General features: G+C 35.2%; 1 protein-coding gene across 16 annotated transcripts in view; it reads right to left on the bottom strand.

The window, feature by feature from the left end:
* Positions 1-19,830, bottom strand: part of KDM6A (lysine demethylase 6A) — a gene marked incomplete at both ends in the record, with an annotated part of 215,479 nt that overhangs the window by 14,335 nt on the left and 181,314 nt on the right. For all 16 annotated transcript variants that reach the window (XM_080719450.1, XM_080719444.1, XM_080719454.1 and 13 more), the window contains 8 exons: positions 41-228; positions 5,098-5,212; positions 9,287-9,435; positions 10,197-10,271; positions 10,349-10,413; positions 13,103-13,308; positions 13,887-13,992; positions 16,414-16,543. In XM_080719450.1, coding sequence (XP_080575576.1) covers positions 41-228; positions 5,098-5,212; positions 9,287-9,435; positions 10,197-10,271; positions 10,349-10,413; positions 13,103-13,308; positions 13,887-13,992; positions 16,414-16,543 — 1,034 coding nt within the window. The remainder of the gene's footprint in view (positions 1-40; positions 229-5,097; positions 5,213-9,286; positions 9,436-10,196; positions 10,272-10,348; positions 10,414-13,102; positions 13,309-13,886; positions 13,993-16,413; positions 16,544-19,830) is intronic.

Genomic DNA, 19,830 nt, shown 5'->3' with positions numbered 1-19,830 from the left:
AAACTTTTATAAACTTTTTATCATATTTAAAAATAAATACCTGTAAGTGGGCCAACATTCCAAGCAATGTTGTTGCACCACCCAATAGCCTGAACCCAATGGACAGTGCCTGCATTTATCCACACCAAATCTCCAGGCCGTTGAATAAACCTATACACTGGAACATTTGCTTCATAAAGATCTTCAAGGTTGGGCCACCAAGAACCCATTAGGAAATTCAAATTATTTCTGAAATAAGAAAAAAGGTGTATAAATGGATTAGGTACTTTAATAAGCACTTTATAAGAGACTGGAATATTAACTTTTTAAATAATGTTCATCCATTTCAATGAAACTTAAGTGCTTGCACAATAGAAGCTGCTGTATGTATATAAGGAGTATAAAATTAATTATTTAGTATTGGATGACTTCTCTAAAGATCAGTATTAGTACCTTAAGTTCATTTTTCAAAGATCCAAATGAAACTCTAAACCACTTTAAAGTAATACTCATATAGAGCCGGGCGTGGTAGTGCACGCTTGTAATCCCAGCATTTGGGAGGCTGAGACTGGAGGACTGCGGTTCACAGACAGCCTCAGCTACTTAGTCAGACTCTGTTTCAAAAGAATAAAAGAAAAATAGGGCAGGGGGTATAGCTTGGAGGTTGAATGCCCCGGGTTCCATTCCCAACTCCTCTCCCAAGTAATACTCATATACTGTAACTTTTAATTTCATTCCAATAAAGACTTTTTTTTTTTTTTTTTGGTGGTACTGGAGTTCCTGGAAATCCTTCTACCTCCAGGCTACACTCCCAGACCTATTATATATATATATATATATATATATATATATATATATATATATATATATATATATATATATATATATAATTTTATTTTATTTATTTATTTATTTTTTTAATTTGGAAACAGGGTCTCTTAAGCCAGCGCGGCTGTCTTCGAACCTGCGCGATCATCCCGTCTCCGCTTCCCAAGCATGGGGATTACAAGTGTGCACCACCACACCTGGCTAAAGACTGTTTTTCTTAAACCCTTCTCCTCTGGAGTACTTAGAAATCTCTAAAAGATAAATGGAAAGTAGAAATGACACCAAGTCATTATAAACAGGCCAGAGGAAAGCCCATCAGGTACTTTATGCATGTATCTCACTACCAACATGATTTACAGTATGATATGAGACTATAATGTACCAATGAAAGATTGTTAAAAAAAAAAAAAAGCCAGGCATGGTGGTGCATGGTTAAAATCTCAGTCCTTGGAAAGTTGAGACAGGAGGATTGCAGGTTTGCATGCAGCCTTAGCAACTTAGTGAGACTGTGTTTAAAAAAAAAAAGAAGATAGGGCTTGGGGTATAGCTCAGAGGTAGAATGCCCCTGGGTTCGATCCCCAGTACCATAAATAAATAAACAAACAAACAAACAAACAACTTTATGGCAATAAGTACTAGAAACTCCCCCCAATTTATTAGGAAAAGAGAACATCTTCACTGCTACTCTGTAACACAAGGAAGAAAAGGGGGACAAGATGTCAGTCTCTACAAGGTTTGGATGATCAGCTGACTAAAACTGTATCATTAAAAACAACTATAAAAGCCGGGCGTGGTGGCGCACACTTGTAATCCCAGCATTCAGGAGGCTGAGACTGGAGGATCACAGTTCATGGACAGCCTCAGCTACTTAGTGAGGCCCTCCACAACTTAGTGAGACCCTGTTTCAAAATAAAGAATAAAAAATAGGGCAGGGGGTGTAGCTCAGAGGTCAAATGCCCCTGGGTTCCATCCCCAGACCTGCAAACACACACACACACACACACACACACACACACACACACACACGAATAAATAACCATGACTACCACTACCACCAATAATATATATTGGAAACAACTGTACAAATCATATTACTAAAGTTTCTATTTTTATATCTGGCTTCATATAATCTATCTTGCTATCAAGTACTTTATAAACTAATAACATTTCCCATAAAATAATAATTTTATAATCTCAACTACTTCAGATTTCATATTTTTGGAAAGAATTTGTATAGTGGAAATAATCCTTTCCTTAAGATCTAATATTAAACTATTTTGAAACTGTTTTTATTGGTTTAAATTTAGTTTTATGTCCAGACCAAGGGTTGGCAAATTATGGCTCATGATTTCTGTTGCCTATTTTTGTGAGTGAAAGTATATATATAGGAGAGGGGTACTGGGGATTGAACACAGAGGCAATCTATCTTCAAACTATACCCTGAGACCGATTTTATTTATTTTAAAACAGTCTCACTTGGTTGCTGAGAGCCTTCCTTAGTTGCCAAGGCTGGCTTTGAACCTGTGATCCTCCTGTCTCAGCCTTCTAAGTACTGAGATTACAAGTATGGGCCACTACACCCAGCTTCAGCAAAACTATTAGAACACACCCAAATGCAATCAATTACACATAACCGCTGCTTTTGCATTATAATGATGCAGTAATACCCCAGTACTGCCAAAAAAAAAAAAAAAATCATAAGTTAGAAACTTTCGGTGAAACAAAGTTACAATGAAAGGCTGAGGTAGCAAGTATTTTTTTTCTGTGAGTCATTAAATTTACCTAATCCTACACACTAACTTCTATCACTATACTGTAGCTTCAAAAAATAAAAATCTTTCTGTAGCACAATGGAGACTTTACACATGACACTGTTATTCTCCGCTGCTATCAGATTGCTGGTTCAGAAAAGAAAATATGGATTAAAGTAGATCAGGTTAGTTCATCAGCACATTTGAACTTTAAAATTTCCTATCTTTGGCCAGGCGTGGCAGGACACACACTTATAATCCCATCATTTAGGAGACTGAAACAGGAGGACTGCTGTTCGCAGACAGCCTCAGCTACTTACTGAGGCCCTTGGCAACTCAGTGAGACCCTGTTTCAAAATAAAGAACAGGAAATAGGGCTGAGGGTGTAGCTCGGAGGTAGAATGCCCCTGTGTTCCATCAACAGTACTGGGGTGAGGGGGAAATCCCTATCTTTGGGTTTCTTACATTGAAGGAAACCAATGTGGCAAATTCTGAAGATAAGCCCAGTACGGTGGCACACACCTGTTATCTCAGTAATTGGGAGGCTGAGACAGAAACATCACAGATTCGAGGACAACGTCAGCAATTTAGTTAGAACCTGTTTCAAATTTACAAAGATAAAATATTTATAATCTCAGTACTTGGGAGGCTGGGAGTGTACCTCAGAAGTAGAACACCCATAGGCTCAATCCCTAGTACAATAAATAAGTAAATGATAATATAAGTAAGATGATGATCTCCTGTCAGTACATAAAGAAATTTTGAATCTTTGTTTCTCAATTATAATGTACCTCTGACTAAATTCTGACTAAATTCAAATATTTACAGTAAAGCTTCTTAAGCCAAATTGTGAAATTATAAGTTTAGTTTGTAGAATGTGTGTATAACTATTTTTCAAATGTAACCTGATATGTGTACAGGTTTCATTAGTCCCCTTCAACTTAATTTATATTTTCAATTTTTATTCTGTAATAATTTTATAAAATCATTATTAAATAGAAATATCAGGTGCTTTCATAATACTTTTTCCCCCCATTGGTGCATTGTAGTCATACATCTTAATGGGGTACAAGATGGTAGAGTCATACATGTACACATCATCATTTAGCCCTTCCCCAATTCTCACCCCCATCCCTTTCTCCTGTTTGGCTTAGTGACTGACTTTGATATGTTTGTAAATGTATAGCATGTAAATTAGGGAATGTAAAGGTGAACAAAATTACATAATGCTTTGTAAAGAAAAAAATAGGTTCCTATTTAAAGAAATTAAATTAAAACCAACAAAAAATTTTTCAAACTATTCTTTAACACAAGACACAAACAAAGGCTATTATTTTTAGGATTGGAAGAAGCAGTTCCACTATGCATATTCTTTTATTAGGTTAAAAAAGTTGGAAGCAGTTCATTAAATTTTACCAAATTCCTTTATAGAAAAAATTGCTGTTTCTTAAAAAAATTTACATCAGAGTAATACTTGAGTTCTTCCCAATCTACATACTCAATTACAGAATTCCTTCCACTTTCTAAAAGCATTTATAATAGAACAATTTTTCTTAAGAACATACCCTTCAAATAAATATTTATGCCTCATTTAATAAATTAATAACTCAAATCTTTTTTTGGTGGTACTATTAAACCCAGAGGCATTCTACCTGTGAACTACAACCCCAGCACTATTTTATTTTTTATTTAGAAGCAGGGTTTTACTAAGTTGCTGAGAGACCTGCTAAGTTTCTCAGGTTGGCTGCGATCCTGTAATCCTCCTGTCCCAGCCTTCCAAGTTCTGGAGTTACAGGTGTGTACCAATAATTTAATCTTTCTATCTTCTAAATTCATAATATTATTGCATAAGGTGATTGCATGGCATCTTTCTTAAAGTACTTCCAGTAATAATAAGTAATAGGTTTTGAACCAAATGATTTTAACTTTTTTTTTTTTGGTGGTGGTACTGGGGGTGGAACCCAGGGGCTTCTCTACCTCTGAGCTATATTCCCAGAACTATTTTATACGTTATTTGGAAACAGGGTCTCATTAAGCTGCTGAGAGCCTAAGTAGCTTAGGCTGGCTTCGAACCTGTGTGATTCTCCCGTCTCGGCCTCCCAAGCGCTGGGATTACAAGCATGTGCCACCACGCCTGGCTGATTTTAACTTTTTTATTGTATGGTACTGGGTATTAAACTTGGGAACATTTTACATTAGAATTATACCTCTGAACCTATTTTATTTTCATTTTGAAACAAGGACTTTCTAGGGCATTCTGCCTCTGAACTACACCTCCAGCCCTACTTTTTATTCTTTATTTTGAAAAAGGGTCTCACTAAGTTGCAGAAGGCTTCACTAAGTAGCTTAGGCTAAATGTGAACCTGAGATCCTCCTATCTCAGCTTCCCAAGTACTGGGAATGTGCACTACCACACCTAGCTTGAACCAAATAATTGTAAAAATTATCTATATAATCATTAAGATTCACCTTAGTAAGTTCTTTTACAATTAATATTAAATATTAAATATTAAAAGAAAAATTTAGTTTGGAAACTTACTTTTCACAGAAGTCATTCAGAACACCCCAGTAACCTTCAGGAACAACAAACCATTCACAGTCACCTGGGCCAATATTTATGTTGACTGAACAGAAGTTGTTATTTTCTTGATGACCTAAAATGAGGAGAAAAAATTAATTAGCACATTATTAGTTCTGTAGAAAAAAACATATTTTTAGAAATGTTCAACAGAGAATTCTTTGTTGTGTAGCATTTTTGTGTTAAGTCTGATTTTCAGAGGTGAGTTTGACCAACTCTTAACTCTATTAAGTAAGGGTTTCCATGGAAGAAGGCATTACAGTGAAAATGATAGCAGCTTAGGTTCTGGAGCCAAGCTCCATGGTTTAGTCATTGCATGAATCTAGATAAGTTGTTAAAACTCCTAACTTTTGTTTCCTTATACATTATGTATTATATATTAGGCTGTTTTGAAAACCAATCAAGTAAATGCTTAGAACGATGTCTAAATCATAGTTAATAAATATTAGCTATTACAGAAGTCATCACCATTTTTTCCCTTGTGAATTAATTGCCAATTCTCACAGATAGTATTAGAACAATGGACGAGGGGCATTAAGCCTGGTTTTCAAAATGTAGTTGTTAGGAGTGACATTTACAAAAATGGCAGAGTTAAGGAACTCTAGAAACAATACCCCCCCCGAAAAAAAGCAAAAAATAAATAAATAAATAAATAAATAAATATATAAATAAATAAATAAAGAAGCTGGATGTGGTGTACACCTGTTAATCCCAGTACTTGGGAGGCTGAGACCGGAGGATTGCAGGTTCACGGCAAGCCTCAGCTACTTAATAAGACCCTCCACAACTTAGTGAGACCCTGCTTCAAAATAAAGACTAATAAATAGGGCTAGGGGTTTAGCTCGGAGGTAGAATGCCACTGGGTTCAATCCCCAGCACTGCAAAAGAAAAGAAAACAAAACAAACCACACACAAAAAAAAACCTCTAGCTAAAACTGTCAAAAAACAACTCTACCAAAACTTGGGGAAATAATCATTTTTACAGCAACCAAACAAATAACTGACCAGGAGATAGGCGACTTAAACCTGGTGGTGGGCTTTTCTGACACTTTAACTTACACCTTAAAGTCTATTCCTAAAGTGAGTGTCCCTCATTCTAGAGGGCGCAGAATGGACTTGGTTCCCAAGGAATTTTTCTGTTTTGATCTAACATAGTTTCCCCTCCCTCAAGAACTTATTCAATAGCGGTTGGTGGTTTTGCCTACCTTGAAACTCTATCACGGAATAGTGGTTTATTGTTTCCTTACAACTGTTACCTACTATGGGTAGATGGATGGATGGTTGAAATGTTTAACTGAACAGAGTGAACCAGACAAAATTCCTAATTAGACTATGTTGTCCAATATGACAAACACTTGAAATCTGAGTTGAAACATGCAGTAATTTTACAATATGAACTAGATTTAAAAGATTTAGTATGAAAAATTTTTATATTGATAACTTTCTATTGGTTACATGTTGAGTGAGTGTGTGTGTGTGTGTGTGTGTGTGTGTGTGTGTGTGTTACTGGGAATTGAACCCAGGGGTATTCTACCTCTGAGCTATACCCCCGGTTCTATTTTTTATGCTTTATTTTATTTATTTTTTTATTATGTGCTCCAGGCATGAAACAGCCCTGGCCACCAACCAAGTCATCAAGCTAAGATGAACAAAGGACTGTCACCTGCTCTGCCCCTGACTGATATAAGAGTAACACCAATGATGAGGTGTCTCTTTGCCCATTGCCAGGGGTTTTATTCTTTATTTTGAAACAGAGTCTCACTAAGTTGTGGAAGGCTCCACTAAGTAGCTGAGGCTGGCCATGAACCTGCAATCCTCCTGTCTCACTCTCCCAAGTACTAGGATTAGAAGCGTACACCATCACTGCATCCAGTGAAAAAATACTTTTGATGTGTTAATATATGATCCTATCACATTAAACCTCAACATGACATATAATTACAATGCACAAATAAAAGCATATTTAAAAATTAATTTTACTAGAGATAGAACCCAGGGGCCTTCTACCTCTGAACCCAGGGGTGCTCTACAGCTCCAGTCCTATTTTATTTTGAAACAAAGTCTCACCAAGTTGCAGAGGCCTTAAATTGCTAAGGCTGGACACTATAATCTGCGATCTTCCTATCTCCGTCCCCCAAGTACTGGGATTACAAGTATGCACCACCATGTCTGGCTTCACATTTTTTTTCTTTTACTAGCCTGACTACCAAAAACTTTTAAAATATTTGTGATTTCCATTGTATTTCTATTGGAAATCACTACCCTAAAGGAATTCTTCAGAGAACCGTTTTAAGATTATACAATATGTTTTCATAAAACTAAAGCAATTTAAACAAACAAAAAAACAAGAATAGATTAAGAAGTAATCTTTTTATATTGAAAAAAGGATTCTTGACTAGAAGATAATGTTATTTGCAAAAAAAAAACAATTAAAAATGGATGGGCGAGATTTTTTTAACTGAAATGAACTTTAATAATTAAGAAACAATGTGATGCCAAATACATAAGAAAATTAACTAGTGATTTCAAATGGCTTGCTGAATTATTTATATTGGCATTTAATGGAGTGGGGAGTAGAACAGAGTTTTTCCACTGTCTATTCCAGAATTTTCTTCCACTTTATCCAACTATGCATAAAATATCACAGAATTTTTATCAAAATGACCTGAGATTAAAAACTAAAGCCATCACTTATAATCAATTGGCTGTACATTAGAATTCCCTGTGGAACATGTTTGTTTAATAATACACAACCTGGGATCTCAATCCCTAGAGGTAAATTACACATTTTTTACAAAGCTTATCAGGAGATTTAAATGAACAGCCATGACTGTGAACCACTGACCTACGTAACCCAGAAACATCATAACTTGTTTTGAAATGATTCTTAAGGTATAATTCATTAAGAAGGTGACAAAGAAGTTTAGTTTTCGAAGAATGGCTCCTTCAGTTAGAAAACTGAAGCAGATAAGAGAGAGATGTAACTCCTAGGCACTGGTTCTCAGAATCTTTCCTAACCACCAGGGCCAGGGTTATAACAACTGAGAAATATTTCAAACATCATTCTGTACAATTTACTGTCTATACAAGGGATGAACAAAGAGGATGGAACATTAGTATTGGATAGAAATTTGAAGGTTACTAACAAGGTAATTTGTTTTACAAATGAAAAAGAAACAGAGAAGAAATGTTATTTGTACATACTGATAGATCAAATTAGTGGCAAATACCAGGATGAATCTAGTTATGTTTTGACATCAAGTATTTTATTTTAATGTTACTGAGGATTGAATGCAGTGACATTCTACCTCTGAGCTATACTACAAGTCCTATTTTTTATTTTTATTTTGAAACAAAGTCTCACTAAGTTGCTGAGAGTATCACTACTTGCTGAGGCAGTCCTGGAATATGTCTCCCAAGCACTGGGATTATAGGCATGTGCCACCATGCACAGCTATCACTGTGAGATGTAACACTATTAAAGAACTACAACCTATACTTTCTTTTTTAAATGAAATTGAATAGATTAGAAAACATAATGTTTGATGACACTATTACTGTACATATACATATTCACTACTAGGTGATGATAGAAATTTTTTGTGTGATTGTAGTAAAAGAAAAAGTTTAGAAAAGCACTGTACTCTGTCACTCTTCATAGCACATGGGATCAACAATAGAGTCGTTAGGCTGCTCTAATGATCTTTTTATAAATCAAATTATTATTGTTTCTGGGCTACTATATTTAAAAAGATAATACAAAGAAAAAAATCTTAGCAATCTGAGCCCCATTATAGAGCCTAATTTTTTTTTTTTTCCCGGGTCTGGGATGGAACCCAGAGGCATTTGACCTCCGAGCTACAACCTCTGCCCAATTTTTTATTCGTTATTTTGACACCGGGTCTCACTGAGTTGCGAAGGGCCTCACTAAGTAGCTGAGGTTGTCCGCGAACCGCGATCCTCTGGTGTCAGCCTCCCAAATGCTGGGATTACAAGCGTGCGCCACCACGCCCAGCTTCTAATTTTTTTTAATGAGACCAATCCTTTTAGTTTTATTCATTTTAAAAGGAATGATTCCAGCTCTCTTTGTACATTTCAGACTTTATTAATTGTTTTTTAATTGTATGAGATGTTAGTTCATCAAAAATACCCGGTGTTCTGCTTCCTGGAACTTTCATGTACAGCTGAACTGTGTTCATGCCCAGTATGGTATGACCAACGTGGCTTAGAAGATTTCCTGCTGATACGACACGCACAAAAGCAGGAAGTTTAGTAAGCTCATGGAGCTGCAATTTCCACCTGCAATAGAACAGATTGAGAGTGAAGCCCTACTACATATTTGTGGAAGTTAATCATTTCTCAAAAAACAAAAATCTTGTGTTCTTATCAGAAAAACAAACCTATAAACATCTTCCTTTTTAATTTTTTCCCAGAAAGCTTCCCAATGAAAAGCATAAAACCTATGGACCAAGTAATGAATGGAAAACATTGACTTTCTATTTAGCTTACTTTCATATAGAACAGAAAAAAGGACACTGCAGACGATTCTCAATCTGTGTGTGTGTGTGTGTGTGTGTGTGTGTGTGTGTGTGTGTGTGTGTGTGTGTGTGTGTGGTTCTAGAGGCTGAACCCAGTGGTATTCTATCTTCAAGCTTTACCTCCAGCCCTTTTCTTTCTTCCTCTCTCTCTCTCTCTCCCTCTCCCTCTCTCTCTTTCTCTCTCTTTTTGGTGGTACTGGGGTTCCTGGAAGCCCTTCTACCTCAGGGCTACACTCCCAGACCTATTTTGTAAATATTTTTAATTTGCAAACAGGGTCCTTTGAACCAGCGTGATCCTCTTGTCTCCGCCTCCCAAGCTTGGGGATTACAAGTGTGCACCACCACGCTCGGCCAGCCCTTTTCATTTTGAAACAGTGCCCCACTAACCTGCTAATGCTGGTCTTAAACCTGAGATGCCATTGTCTCAGTCTCCCAAGTACACCACCATGCCCAATTGATTTTCAACCTTGGGAAGGATACTTCTTTGCATCAGTTCACAGAAATATTACTCAGAGGACTTACTTTTTATCATCAGACAGGTCAATATTGGTCCCAAACTTTATGGTTTTAAAGGGTCCTTTCCTCCTCCTCCCAGAACTTAAGAAGAGAGAGAGACAATATTAAAAACATGTCTTTTAAACAAAAGTACAAGGTAAACATTTACAATTACTTACTTATCTGAGGACGTGGATTCACTATCTGAGTGGTCTTTATGGTGACTTCTTTTCTCATTTTCTTCCTATAGATTAAGGAAAAAGCATCCTAGTTTAGTATTCCACAACTGGCTATTTTTTCCATCACACACATAAAAAGGTTAATATCTAGATTAAATGGCATTATCAAGGTTTCTATGGGACTGTTACACATAAAATTTTTTTCAAAGACTGTGTTATAAAGAGTCAAGAAAAGTCAAATCTCCTTGGCATGGTATCTATTCAGCTTCCTCCACAGCCACAAAGTTACACTAAAAATTCTCATATTTGCTCCATTTTAAAGTGGAGAGAAAACTTTAGGAAACCTGTATGATCTGAGATGTCTCAACCTTAATTACAAATGTTCTAAATTAGCAGAGTTCACATGTACATGCATTAAAGTACAGAGCAAGACCAGGTGTGGTGGCACATGCTTGCAATCCAGTATTTGAGAGGCTAAGACAGGAAGATCAAAGGTTCAAGGACAGCCTCAGTATGTAGTGAGACTCTGAAATTAGTGAGACCCTGTTTCCAAATAAAAATTTAAGCCAGGTGTGGTGGGACACTCTTGTAATCCCAGTACTTGAGAGGCTGAGACAAGAGGATCAAAAGTTCAAGGCCAGCCTCAGCTACTTAGTGAGACCCTGTTACAAAATAAAGAATAAAAAAAAGGGCTGGGGGTATAACTCTGAGGTAGAATACCCCTAGGTTCAATCCCCAGTACTGCAAAAAAAAAAAAGTAAAATAAAGTAAAAAATTTAAAAAGAGGGCCGAGGATATAGTTCAGAGACAGAATGCTCCTAGGCTCAATTCCTCAGTACCCCCCCAAAAGGTGGGGGGCAAGATATGTTCTTGTGTGGGGTGTATGTGTAGTAGTAGTAATTGGGGATTGAACTTATAGGTGTTGTATTTATTTTATATGCTACATTACTACATGCTGGTCTCAAATCTATTCCTCCTGTCTCAGCCTCCCAAGTACTAAGATTAGAGGCATTCGCCACTGTGTCCGTGCCCAGCTCTCTAGATTAATGACAAATGGAAGAAGTTCTTCTTGGGTTAAATCTTATATTACACAATGGACTATAAACAAATGATAAAACATTTACACAATTAGTGTGAAAATTAAGTGCTGGAGCAAGGCATGTAATCTCAGTCCTTCAGAGGCTGAGACAGGAGGATTATAGGTTTGAAGTCAGTCTCAGCAACTCTGTGAGGCCATCTGCAACTTAGTCTGTTAACAATTTAAAGAATAAAAATCAGTCTTGGGGGTATAGCTTGAAGACAGGATGCCCCTGGCTTCCACCCCCACTATTACAATACTACTGCTACTACTACTACTAATAATAATAATTATTGCTGGAAAAAATATAGGCACTTTTCAATGCAAATATTACTTTTAAATTATTTTGTCTTGTCATAGACATGGTATCTCTTAACACTGTTCTATGATTTCTAAGTTAGTAATGCTTACTGACATTTTGGCTTCCTTCCTTTTAAACGTACAATTTCTGAAAATTTCTGAAATTTCCATATATTGTGGTCTGATTATGGATCCCTTCCATTTAAATACTCTGCCTCTTATTACCTGTTATTCAAATCTCTCCAAATTTTCCTTTGATATTATTTGAATCTTGCTTGTTATTTATTCTCTTTTGTCCATAATTTGTTATGTGATTGAAGTACCTTAAAAATTTAAACTAGAGATCTGTATGAACAATGCATTTACTGTAACTCATGAAAATTGCAGGACAGATTTTATTAAATGACTTCCTTTGTAGCATATAGTGAGTGGTGATGAAAAGGGAACACAAAATACACAATTTATAAGTAAAATGTTGCTTTGATTAAAAATGTGAGCTCAGGGCAGAATTCTTAATAGAGACAAGCTAATCTAATGAATTACCAATGAAAGACTTTTAAGCTATATATTAAGTGTCAGATGTAGGACAAGTGAAAAACAAACAATTTAGTGCAGCCAAGTATTTAAATAATATATTTAATAAACTCATTTATATGGATGTTTTAAATCCATTCTGTGGGAAAATTCTCATTATAGTGCTAGAGGACTTTGGTAATGTTTCAGTGCTTGAAGGACTATATGGGTCTTTTAGTTATCTGTTTATTTTTCAACCTTTACTTTTTCTCTAAGTTTCTACCTCTCAGCTTTCTCTTGTGGACTAAGATTAGTAGGAAAAACAGCACTGCTTCCTGGAAGAGAGGTCTATCAGATAATATGAATCTGGCAGGAGAAAAAAATGACAGAAGACTAGGGATTTTGTAAACATAAAGCAAACTTGGTTTAATCCTCTAAATCACTGGTTCTCAGGGGAAATTTGCCCTTGAGAGGACATTTGGCATATCTGAAGATATTTGGAAGAATCTATGGATGTTACTTAATTTATTATGTATTTTTTGAGAATACAGGGTTGCCATGAGTAAGCATTCTACAACAAATAGGATAGCTCCCCACAACAAAGAATTAGTGCTGAAGAAACCATGCTTTAAATAGAAAGATCCCATAAATGAGGGATCGATCTATTTATCTAGGCAGTAATTCAATTTCCCCCAGTGATATTTATCAACCCATGGGTTTGCTTAGACTTTACGAAGAGCAAAGTAGACAGCCCTTACAAGGTATTTCATGTAGCATACAATAATCAAATGCTTACAAAAGTAATGTCTTCCCCAAATTTCAAAATAAAATAACTTTAAGATCTTCAGAATGTAAATACTTACTCTCAATGATTCCTGGAATGAGGATGCCTGGTACTGTGCATATTTAGCAATTGTAGTATGGGATCTATTACTTTCACAATGCCAGATTTTTTTTGTTCCAGTAGGATCCCAGTTTTCATCTGCTGGTTGCAACAACTGTGTCCTCACTTCTACCATATGTTCATTGTTAGCTTCCACCAAAGTTTTAGTAGAGAAAAGCCCCAGATCTTTAGAAATAAATAAAAGCAGCGAATAAAAAGTATATTTAGAATAATGATTTAAAGTGACCACCTCCCTTAAAAAAATATGAAAGCTTTTTACAGTGCTGTATCCAGTTCCCCCTAAAACTCAACCAGGTCCTCTACATACTCTAAGTTAGCAAAATCAGACACTGAAGCACTGGACATTTATCACTGTCATGTGATCCCAACAGAAATGGGCCCAAGAAAAGAAGTTTTACTATGCAATTTCTGCAGGTGTTAGGGAATACTTCTGGGGCTACAGTACTTACTAGTAATGTCAAATTTCACCTACACTTTATATTCAAATTTCTTCTACAAGTTAACCTAATCCATAGTTACATAATTAAATCAAAATAAAAGCTAAACTTATTAGTAACCAATATTACTATCACATTATTCAAATCATGAATGAAAAATGTGATGTATAGTCATTATCTCTTACATAGGAAAATGTTAAAATGAACATAAGAAAAAAATGAAAAAAATCTGCCACTGTTTTAATAGTTAAGACGGAGAAAAAACAAATGTATAAAAAATTTTTCCTTTTTTTAAAAAAGGCTTACCTAACTTAAGAGCTCCAGCAAGGCCACGTATTACTGTAACAGGGTTGTTTGGATTTGTACAAAACTGATGTAATGGAGGGAAGAAAGCATCACGTTTATTTTCCAACTGTAAAATAAAAATGTGTTTAGGTCTCGGGAAGATTTTATTTGAATATTATATCCCAAATTCATATTCATTACTTAATGCAATTAAAATCATGTAGCTTATGACTGATGTTTCTATTTTACAGTATTTTATCATTATATCTTTGGATTCTAATTGCAATTAGATAGTAACCACATACATTTATCTTACTCATTATACACTGAACAAATATACTTATGAATATACAAATATGAACATGTTGGAGAAGTGAAATTTAAATTAAAGGTCAAAATTATATTATTCAGCTTTAAAAAGGATCATATGCTACAACACAGATGAACCTTGAGGACATTTATGCTAAAGTGAAACAAGCCAATCACAAAAAGAAGAATACTGCATGATTCCATTTATATGAAGTATCTAAAATTGTCAAATTCATAGAAGCAGAAAGTATAATTGTGGTTGCCAGGAGCTGAAGAGAGAAAGGGTACCTCCCTCCCTGCCCAGTGGGTATATTTTCAGTTTGGCAACATGAAAAAATTCTGGAAATGGGTCACCCAACAATGTGAATATGCTTAACCCTGTGCAATTGTACATGCTGAAATGGTTAAGAAAGTAAATTTCATGTTACGTGCTTTTATTTGTTTTATTTATTTATTTTTGTGGTACTGGGGGTGGAACCCAGAGGCTTTCTACCTCTGGGCTATACTCCCAGACCTATTTTATATTTTATTTGGAAACAGGTCTCACTAAGTTGCTGAGAGCCTCACTCAATAGCTGAGGCTGGCTTTGAACCTGCGCGATCCTTCTGTCTCAGCCTCCCAAGTGCAGGGATTATAAGTGTGCGCCGCCACGCACAGCTTTGTTACCAGGTTTTTTAAAAAAACTCCCAAGGCCAGGCCTGGTGGTGCCTGCTTGTAATCCCTGCGCTTGGGAGTAGGAGACAGGAGGATCGCGCAGGTTCGAAGCCAGCTATGCTGGCTTAAGAGACCCTGTTTCCAAAAATAAAAAAGCATAGCTGGGCGTGGTGGCGCACGCTTGTAATCCCTGCGCTTGGGAGGCTGAGACAGGAGGATGGCGCAGGTTCGAAGTCAGCCTCAGCTACTTAGTGAGACAATGTTTCCAAATAAAATATAAAATAGTGCTGGGAGTATAGCCCAGAGGTAGAAAGCTCCTGGGTTCTACCCCCAGTACCACCAAAAAAAAAAAAAAAAAAAAAAAAAACCAAACAAACAAACAAAAAGCATAAAATAGGTCTGGGAGTGTAGCCCAGAGGTAGAAGGGTTTCCAGGAACCACAGTACGTACACACACATACACACACACGAAAAGAAAACAATGAAAATGTTTAAAAATATATTATGCCGGGCATGGTGGTGCATGCTTGTAATCCCCGCACTTGGGAGGCAGAGACAGGAGGATCACACTGGTTCAAAGCCAGCCTTGCTGGCTTAGGAGACCCTGTTCCAAATAAAAATATAAAATAGGTCTGGGAGTGTAGCCAGAGAAGGGTTTCCAGGAACCCCAGTACCACCCCAGGGGGGGGGGGGGGGAATCAAAGTAAAAGCAGATGATAGAAAAGATTTTATTTTTTAATTATGTCCTAATTAAATGAATAGGCAATTTGAATAAATTCATAAAATTCAGAGCCATCAGAAAAGATTTTAATTTTAAAAGTACTCCATCTCAGTTTTATTACACATCTATATATTGCTTCCCCTACACAGTGAGGGATCAGTATGTAACTACTGGTTGAAAGAAAGTTTCCTATCACAGTATATGAAGGACGAAAGAGTCAAAGCACTAAAACAAATTCAAATATTACTAAAGTTTAAGATCATTCTGCCTAAGTACATTACCCTAACCTTAAACACATTTTTTGGGGAGAGGTGGGAAGAGAAAAGGAAATGTAGTAAGGCCTATTTGGGGAAAAACCTAATTGGACTTGCATTTATGAAGTAAAACATTATATCCAAGTTTTAAACATTTCAAATAAACTTCTAAGCTTTTTAATGACCTACATCTATTATCCCATATGCTCTCAAAACACTTTTTTAAGATAGATAATATCTTTTTTCTTTTGGTAAATGTATAAAACAAAATTCACATTATGGTCCATATAAGTATTAGAATACAATTTTAAAACCTGGTTTACTCAAAGAGTTATACCTTTAGGTTGTTTCTGCCTAATAGTGCTAGAAATCAGGTCAGTATAAAGTATTTTTCACTATTTTAGTATAATCAAAGTTAATAGCTGGGAAAGCATTTATAAAATGATATTAAAAACCTTTTGAATACATCTTTATCCTACAGACATTAATGCTATTTCCAACCATTTTCATGCTTCCTAAAAGGCATCCACATTGACTGAAACAAAGATTTTATGAAAGATAGCTAAGCACAAACATTGGTTTGAATGATCTGTCAGTCAATTAAAACTCACATAAATACTAGGTGTAGGTGGATTCAACTTGTCCTTTGGCAAGGGAGGGTATGGTGAAGATGGTGGTCTTGGAGGTGGACATTTATCCAACAAAATGCTACTGTTAGATAAGCCATTTTTACCTAGATTCCTTAAAAAAAAAAAAAAAAGAACAGGGGAGAACAATCAGTTATATGTTTACTTAAAAAATGGAAAAAAATTCTGAATTATATCCTAATTAAATGACCAGATATTTGTACAAATCCACAAAATTCAGGCCCATCAGGAAAAACTTATCTTGATTCCTACATCTTCAACTAAAGAAAAACAACAGAATACAACACATGGATTAGGGATGACATTCCTTATGCTTTGTAATTTTCCAATGTATTTTTATCACCTGAAGAACTGATATGAACTCCAATTTCCTTTCTACCGTCTGATTCCTTTCCATCAAATATTAAAACATTAACTTAATCAAAAACTGGTCTAGAAAATAGTTAAAATAAAATGTCTCTCTTATATTTCATCTTAGCAATTATAACCAGAATATCTTTGTGAGAAATTTCACAGAGAGTCTAAACCTGGAAGTTTTGCCTTTCTTTTCTCAAATCTAAAAAGAATTTTCTGTACAACTTCCTGGCTAATAAAATTCAATAATATTCTAAGCTACTAAGATTTACATCAAATTACGCCAATTTTCAAAAACAATGATATAGCTGCTATCTATTTTCTGATACTATATATAATTATTACTTACTAGTATGTGGGGTTTCTGTTCATTTAATGAATGTATCATGACTATTAAAATTATAAACTCTTAAGATATGGTAGCATTATTCCCAATCTGTAATTCTTTTTCATATAAGAAAAAAAAAAGCTATTTCCAATTTCTTAAAGTTTCTACCCAACTTAGAAAATCAGTAAGCAAGAGCCAGGCATGGTGGCACACATTTATAATCCCAGCATTTGGGGGCTGAGACAGGAGGATCACGGTTCGCGGACAGCCTCAGCTACTACTTAGGAAGGCCCTTGCAACTCGGTGACACCCTGTTTCAAAAGAAAGAAAAAATATAGGGCTGGGGGTATCGCTCGGAGGTAGACTGCCCCTGGGTTTTATCCCCAGTACCACAAGAAAGGAAGGAAGGAAAGAAAGAGAGAGAGAGGGAGAGGGAGAGGGAGAGGGAGAGGGAGAGGGAGAGGGAGAGGGAGAGGGAGAGGGAGAGGGAGAGGGAGAGGGAGAGGGAGAGGAAGAAAGAAAGAAAGAAAGAAAGAAAGAAAGAAAGAAAGAAAGAAAGAAAGAAAGAAAGAAAATCAAAAAGTAACAATCTGGAACTTTCAAACTATTGTAGGTTTAACTAACTTACCTCATCCAATTACCTCAAGTTGTTGTTATTTTGTGATGGTATTGAGGATTGAGCCCAGGGGCATTCTATGTCTGAGCTAGATTCCCAGCCCTATTTTATTTTGAAACATGGTCGTAATAAGTTGCTGAGGGCCTCACTAGTTGCTGAGGCTGACCTCAAACCTACCATCCTCCTATCTCAGCCTCTCAAGTACTGGGATTACAGGCATGCATCACCATGTCCAGCTAATCACAAGTTTAAAAATAATCATCCCCAGTACCACAATAAAAAAAGATCAATTCATTAAAATATCAAGTACTCTTTAACATATTAAAATTCCAGATACAAATTTGAAAATTATTAGTGTGGTAAGTCAAAAATTCAGGATTTAAGAAGGAATTGGCCATTTTTTAATGATAAATTCAGAATTAACACTAGTTGGAACAAAACTAATTTTCCTTATTTTGCTACCCTGAAAAATCTTACAAATTACCTTGTTCTTATTGACATTAATAAAAATGAAGGCTCAATTTCCTACTGATATAAACTATTGTGATATTATTCTAAATCATACCATGAGTGTCTTTAATTTTTTTTTTTTTTACTATAACTGCAAGTAAAAGCAAAAGAGCTCATGGCAGATCTCAAAGGAATAAATTAAGTTTAGAATAATTTATTTAAAAGTATATGAAGTTACTAAAGTACAATTTAAAATCCAACTAACAATTAAGGTTAAAGGTTAAATAAATGAAGAGTCTACACAATAACAGTTTTCAACATCTATCCAAAAGTGTAAGTATTCTGTACATTAGGTTTAAGTTTTTAAATTTAGATACAAAATTGTTACTAATTTATAAACATCATGGAGTTTTTGCTTTTAACAAGTAGAAAATTCTTGGTAGACACTGGTAAAGAAACCATTCAAGTATTATCATTAAACAAATATAATATAAAACATTCACTTATAATACCTAATTAGTTTCCATACTAAATTGTGTATTTGCCACTATTTAATTTTGGAACTTAAACAAAATATGCCTCAGAATATATAAAAATTGTTTTCCAGAAAAGGATATGCTACTGCACAATAAATTATTATTACTTTTAAGAAATTAAAAGATATGGACCATGTATAATTAAATGTGGTACCTCCTACAACATTCTAGACATGAGATTAGAAGGTAGAGCTTGACAGATTAGTAAGTAGTATTATCTCTTTACTCCTTTCCATAATTGTTTCAAATCAGAAAACAATAAAGTAAAACAATGGAAAATATTGCTAATTATTTTTTAAAAGAAAAAAGAAAAAAAAGTGAAATGTGACTAAAGTTGATAATGATTCAACCACCTGAATGTTACACTTAAAATTTTAAACCACAGAAGCAGCAAAAGTTAACTGCACAACGCTGACCATTTACAATACTAAGAAAAATCAAACAGGAGTCAGATTAAAAAACAACCATTGCTTTAAAGAGTTAAATATGTATGTAAAAATCAGAGGGCAATAGTACAAACAAGTCATATCTAAGAACTTTTTTACTGTGTTTCAAATACCTGCCTATTAAGATCCAGTCTGAAAGAAATAAGAATTTCCCTGAAGGAGCTGTCCATATAGAAAAATATAATCAGTATACAATTGTTTAAATTTTCCACTTAAAATATACTTATCAATCATAATGGAAAGGGCAGATATGTGGATATATAAAAAATAGATTTTATCTTGTGAACATTGCTTAGAATACCTTAAGCAAAATATTAAACTTTAATATAAAAATACATTGTGGAAAGAAAAAACGAGTTAAAGAAAGAAGCAGGTGCTAGAAAGGATTTAAAGATTATCCCATTTTTAATCCTTTTCTCCTATTTTGAAGCTATGTCCCTGAGCCAGAATAGGAGGAAATCAGTGGATGCTCAATTATTTAAAAGATCGACATAAATTTACTTTTGGGTTTTCTATACCACGTTATTAGGTAGAAAAACGATGGCAAAATGCTCTGTTGTTAAAGGCATCTATACTCCACATAGCTTTTACCAGGAAACGTCTAGAACAAGCACATCAAGTTTCTTGTGCCTGTCACTTTCCCTTTCTCTG

Source organism: Muscardinus avellanarius, assembly GCF_963383645.1.
Source record: "Muscardinus avellanarius genome assembly, chromosome: X".
Classification (NCBI taxonomy): Eukaryota; Metazoa; Chordata; class Mammalia; order Rodentia; family Gliridae; genus Muscardinus; species Muscardinus avellanarius.
The sequence above is the reverse complement of the archived record's forward strand: the minus strand, read 5'-3'. Positions and strand labels throughout refer to the sequence as shown.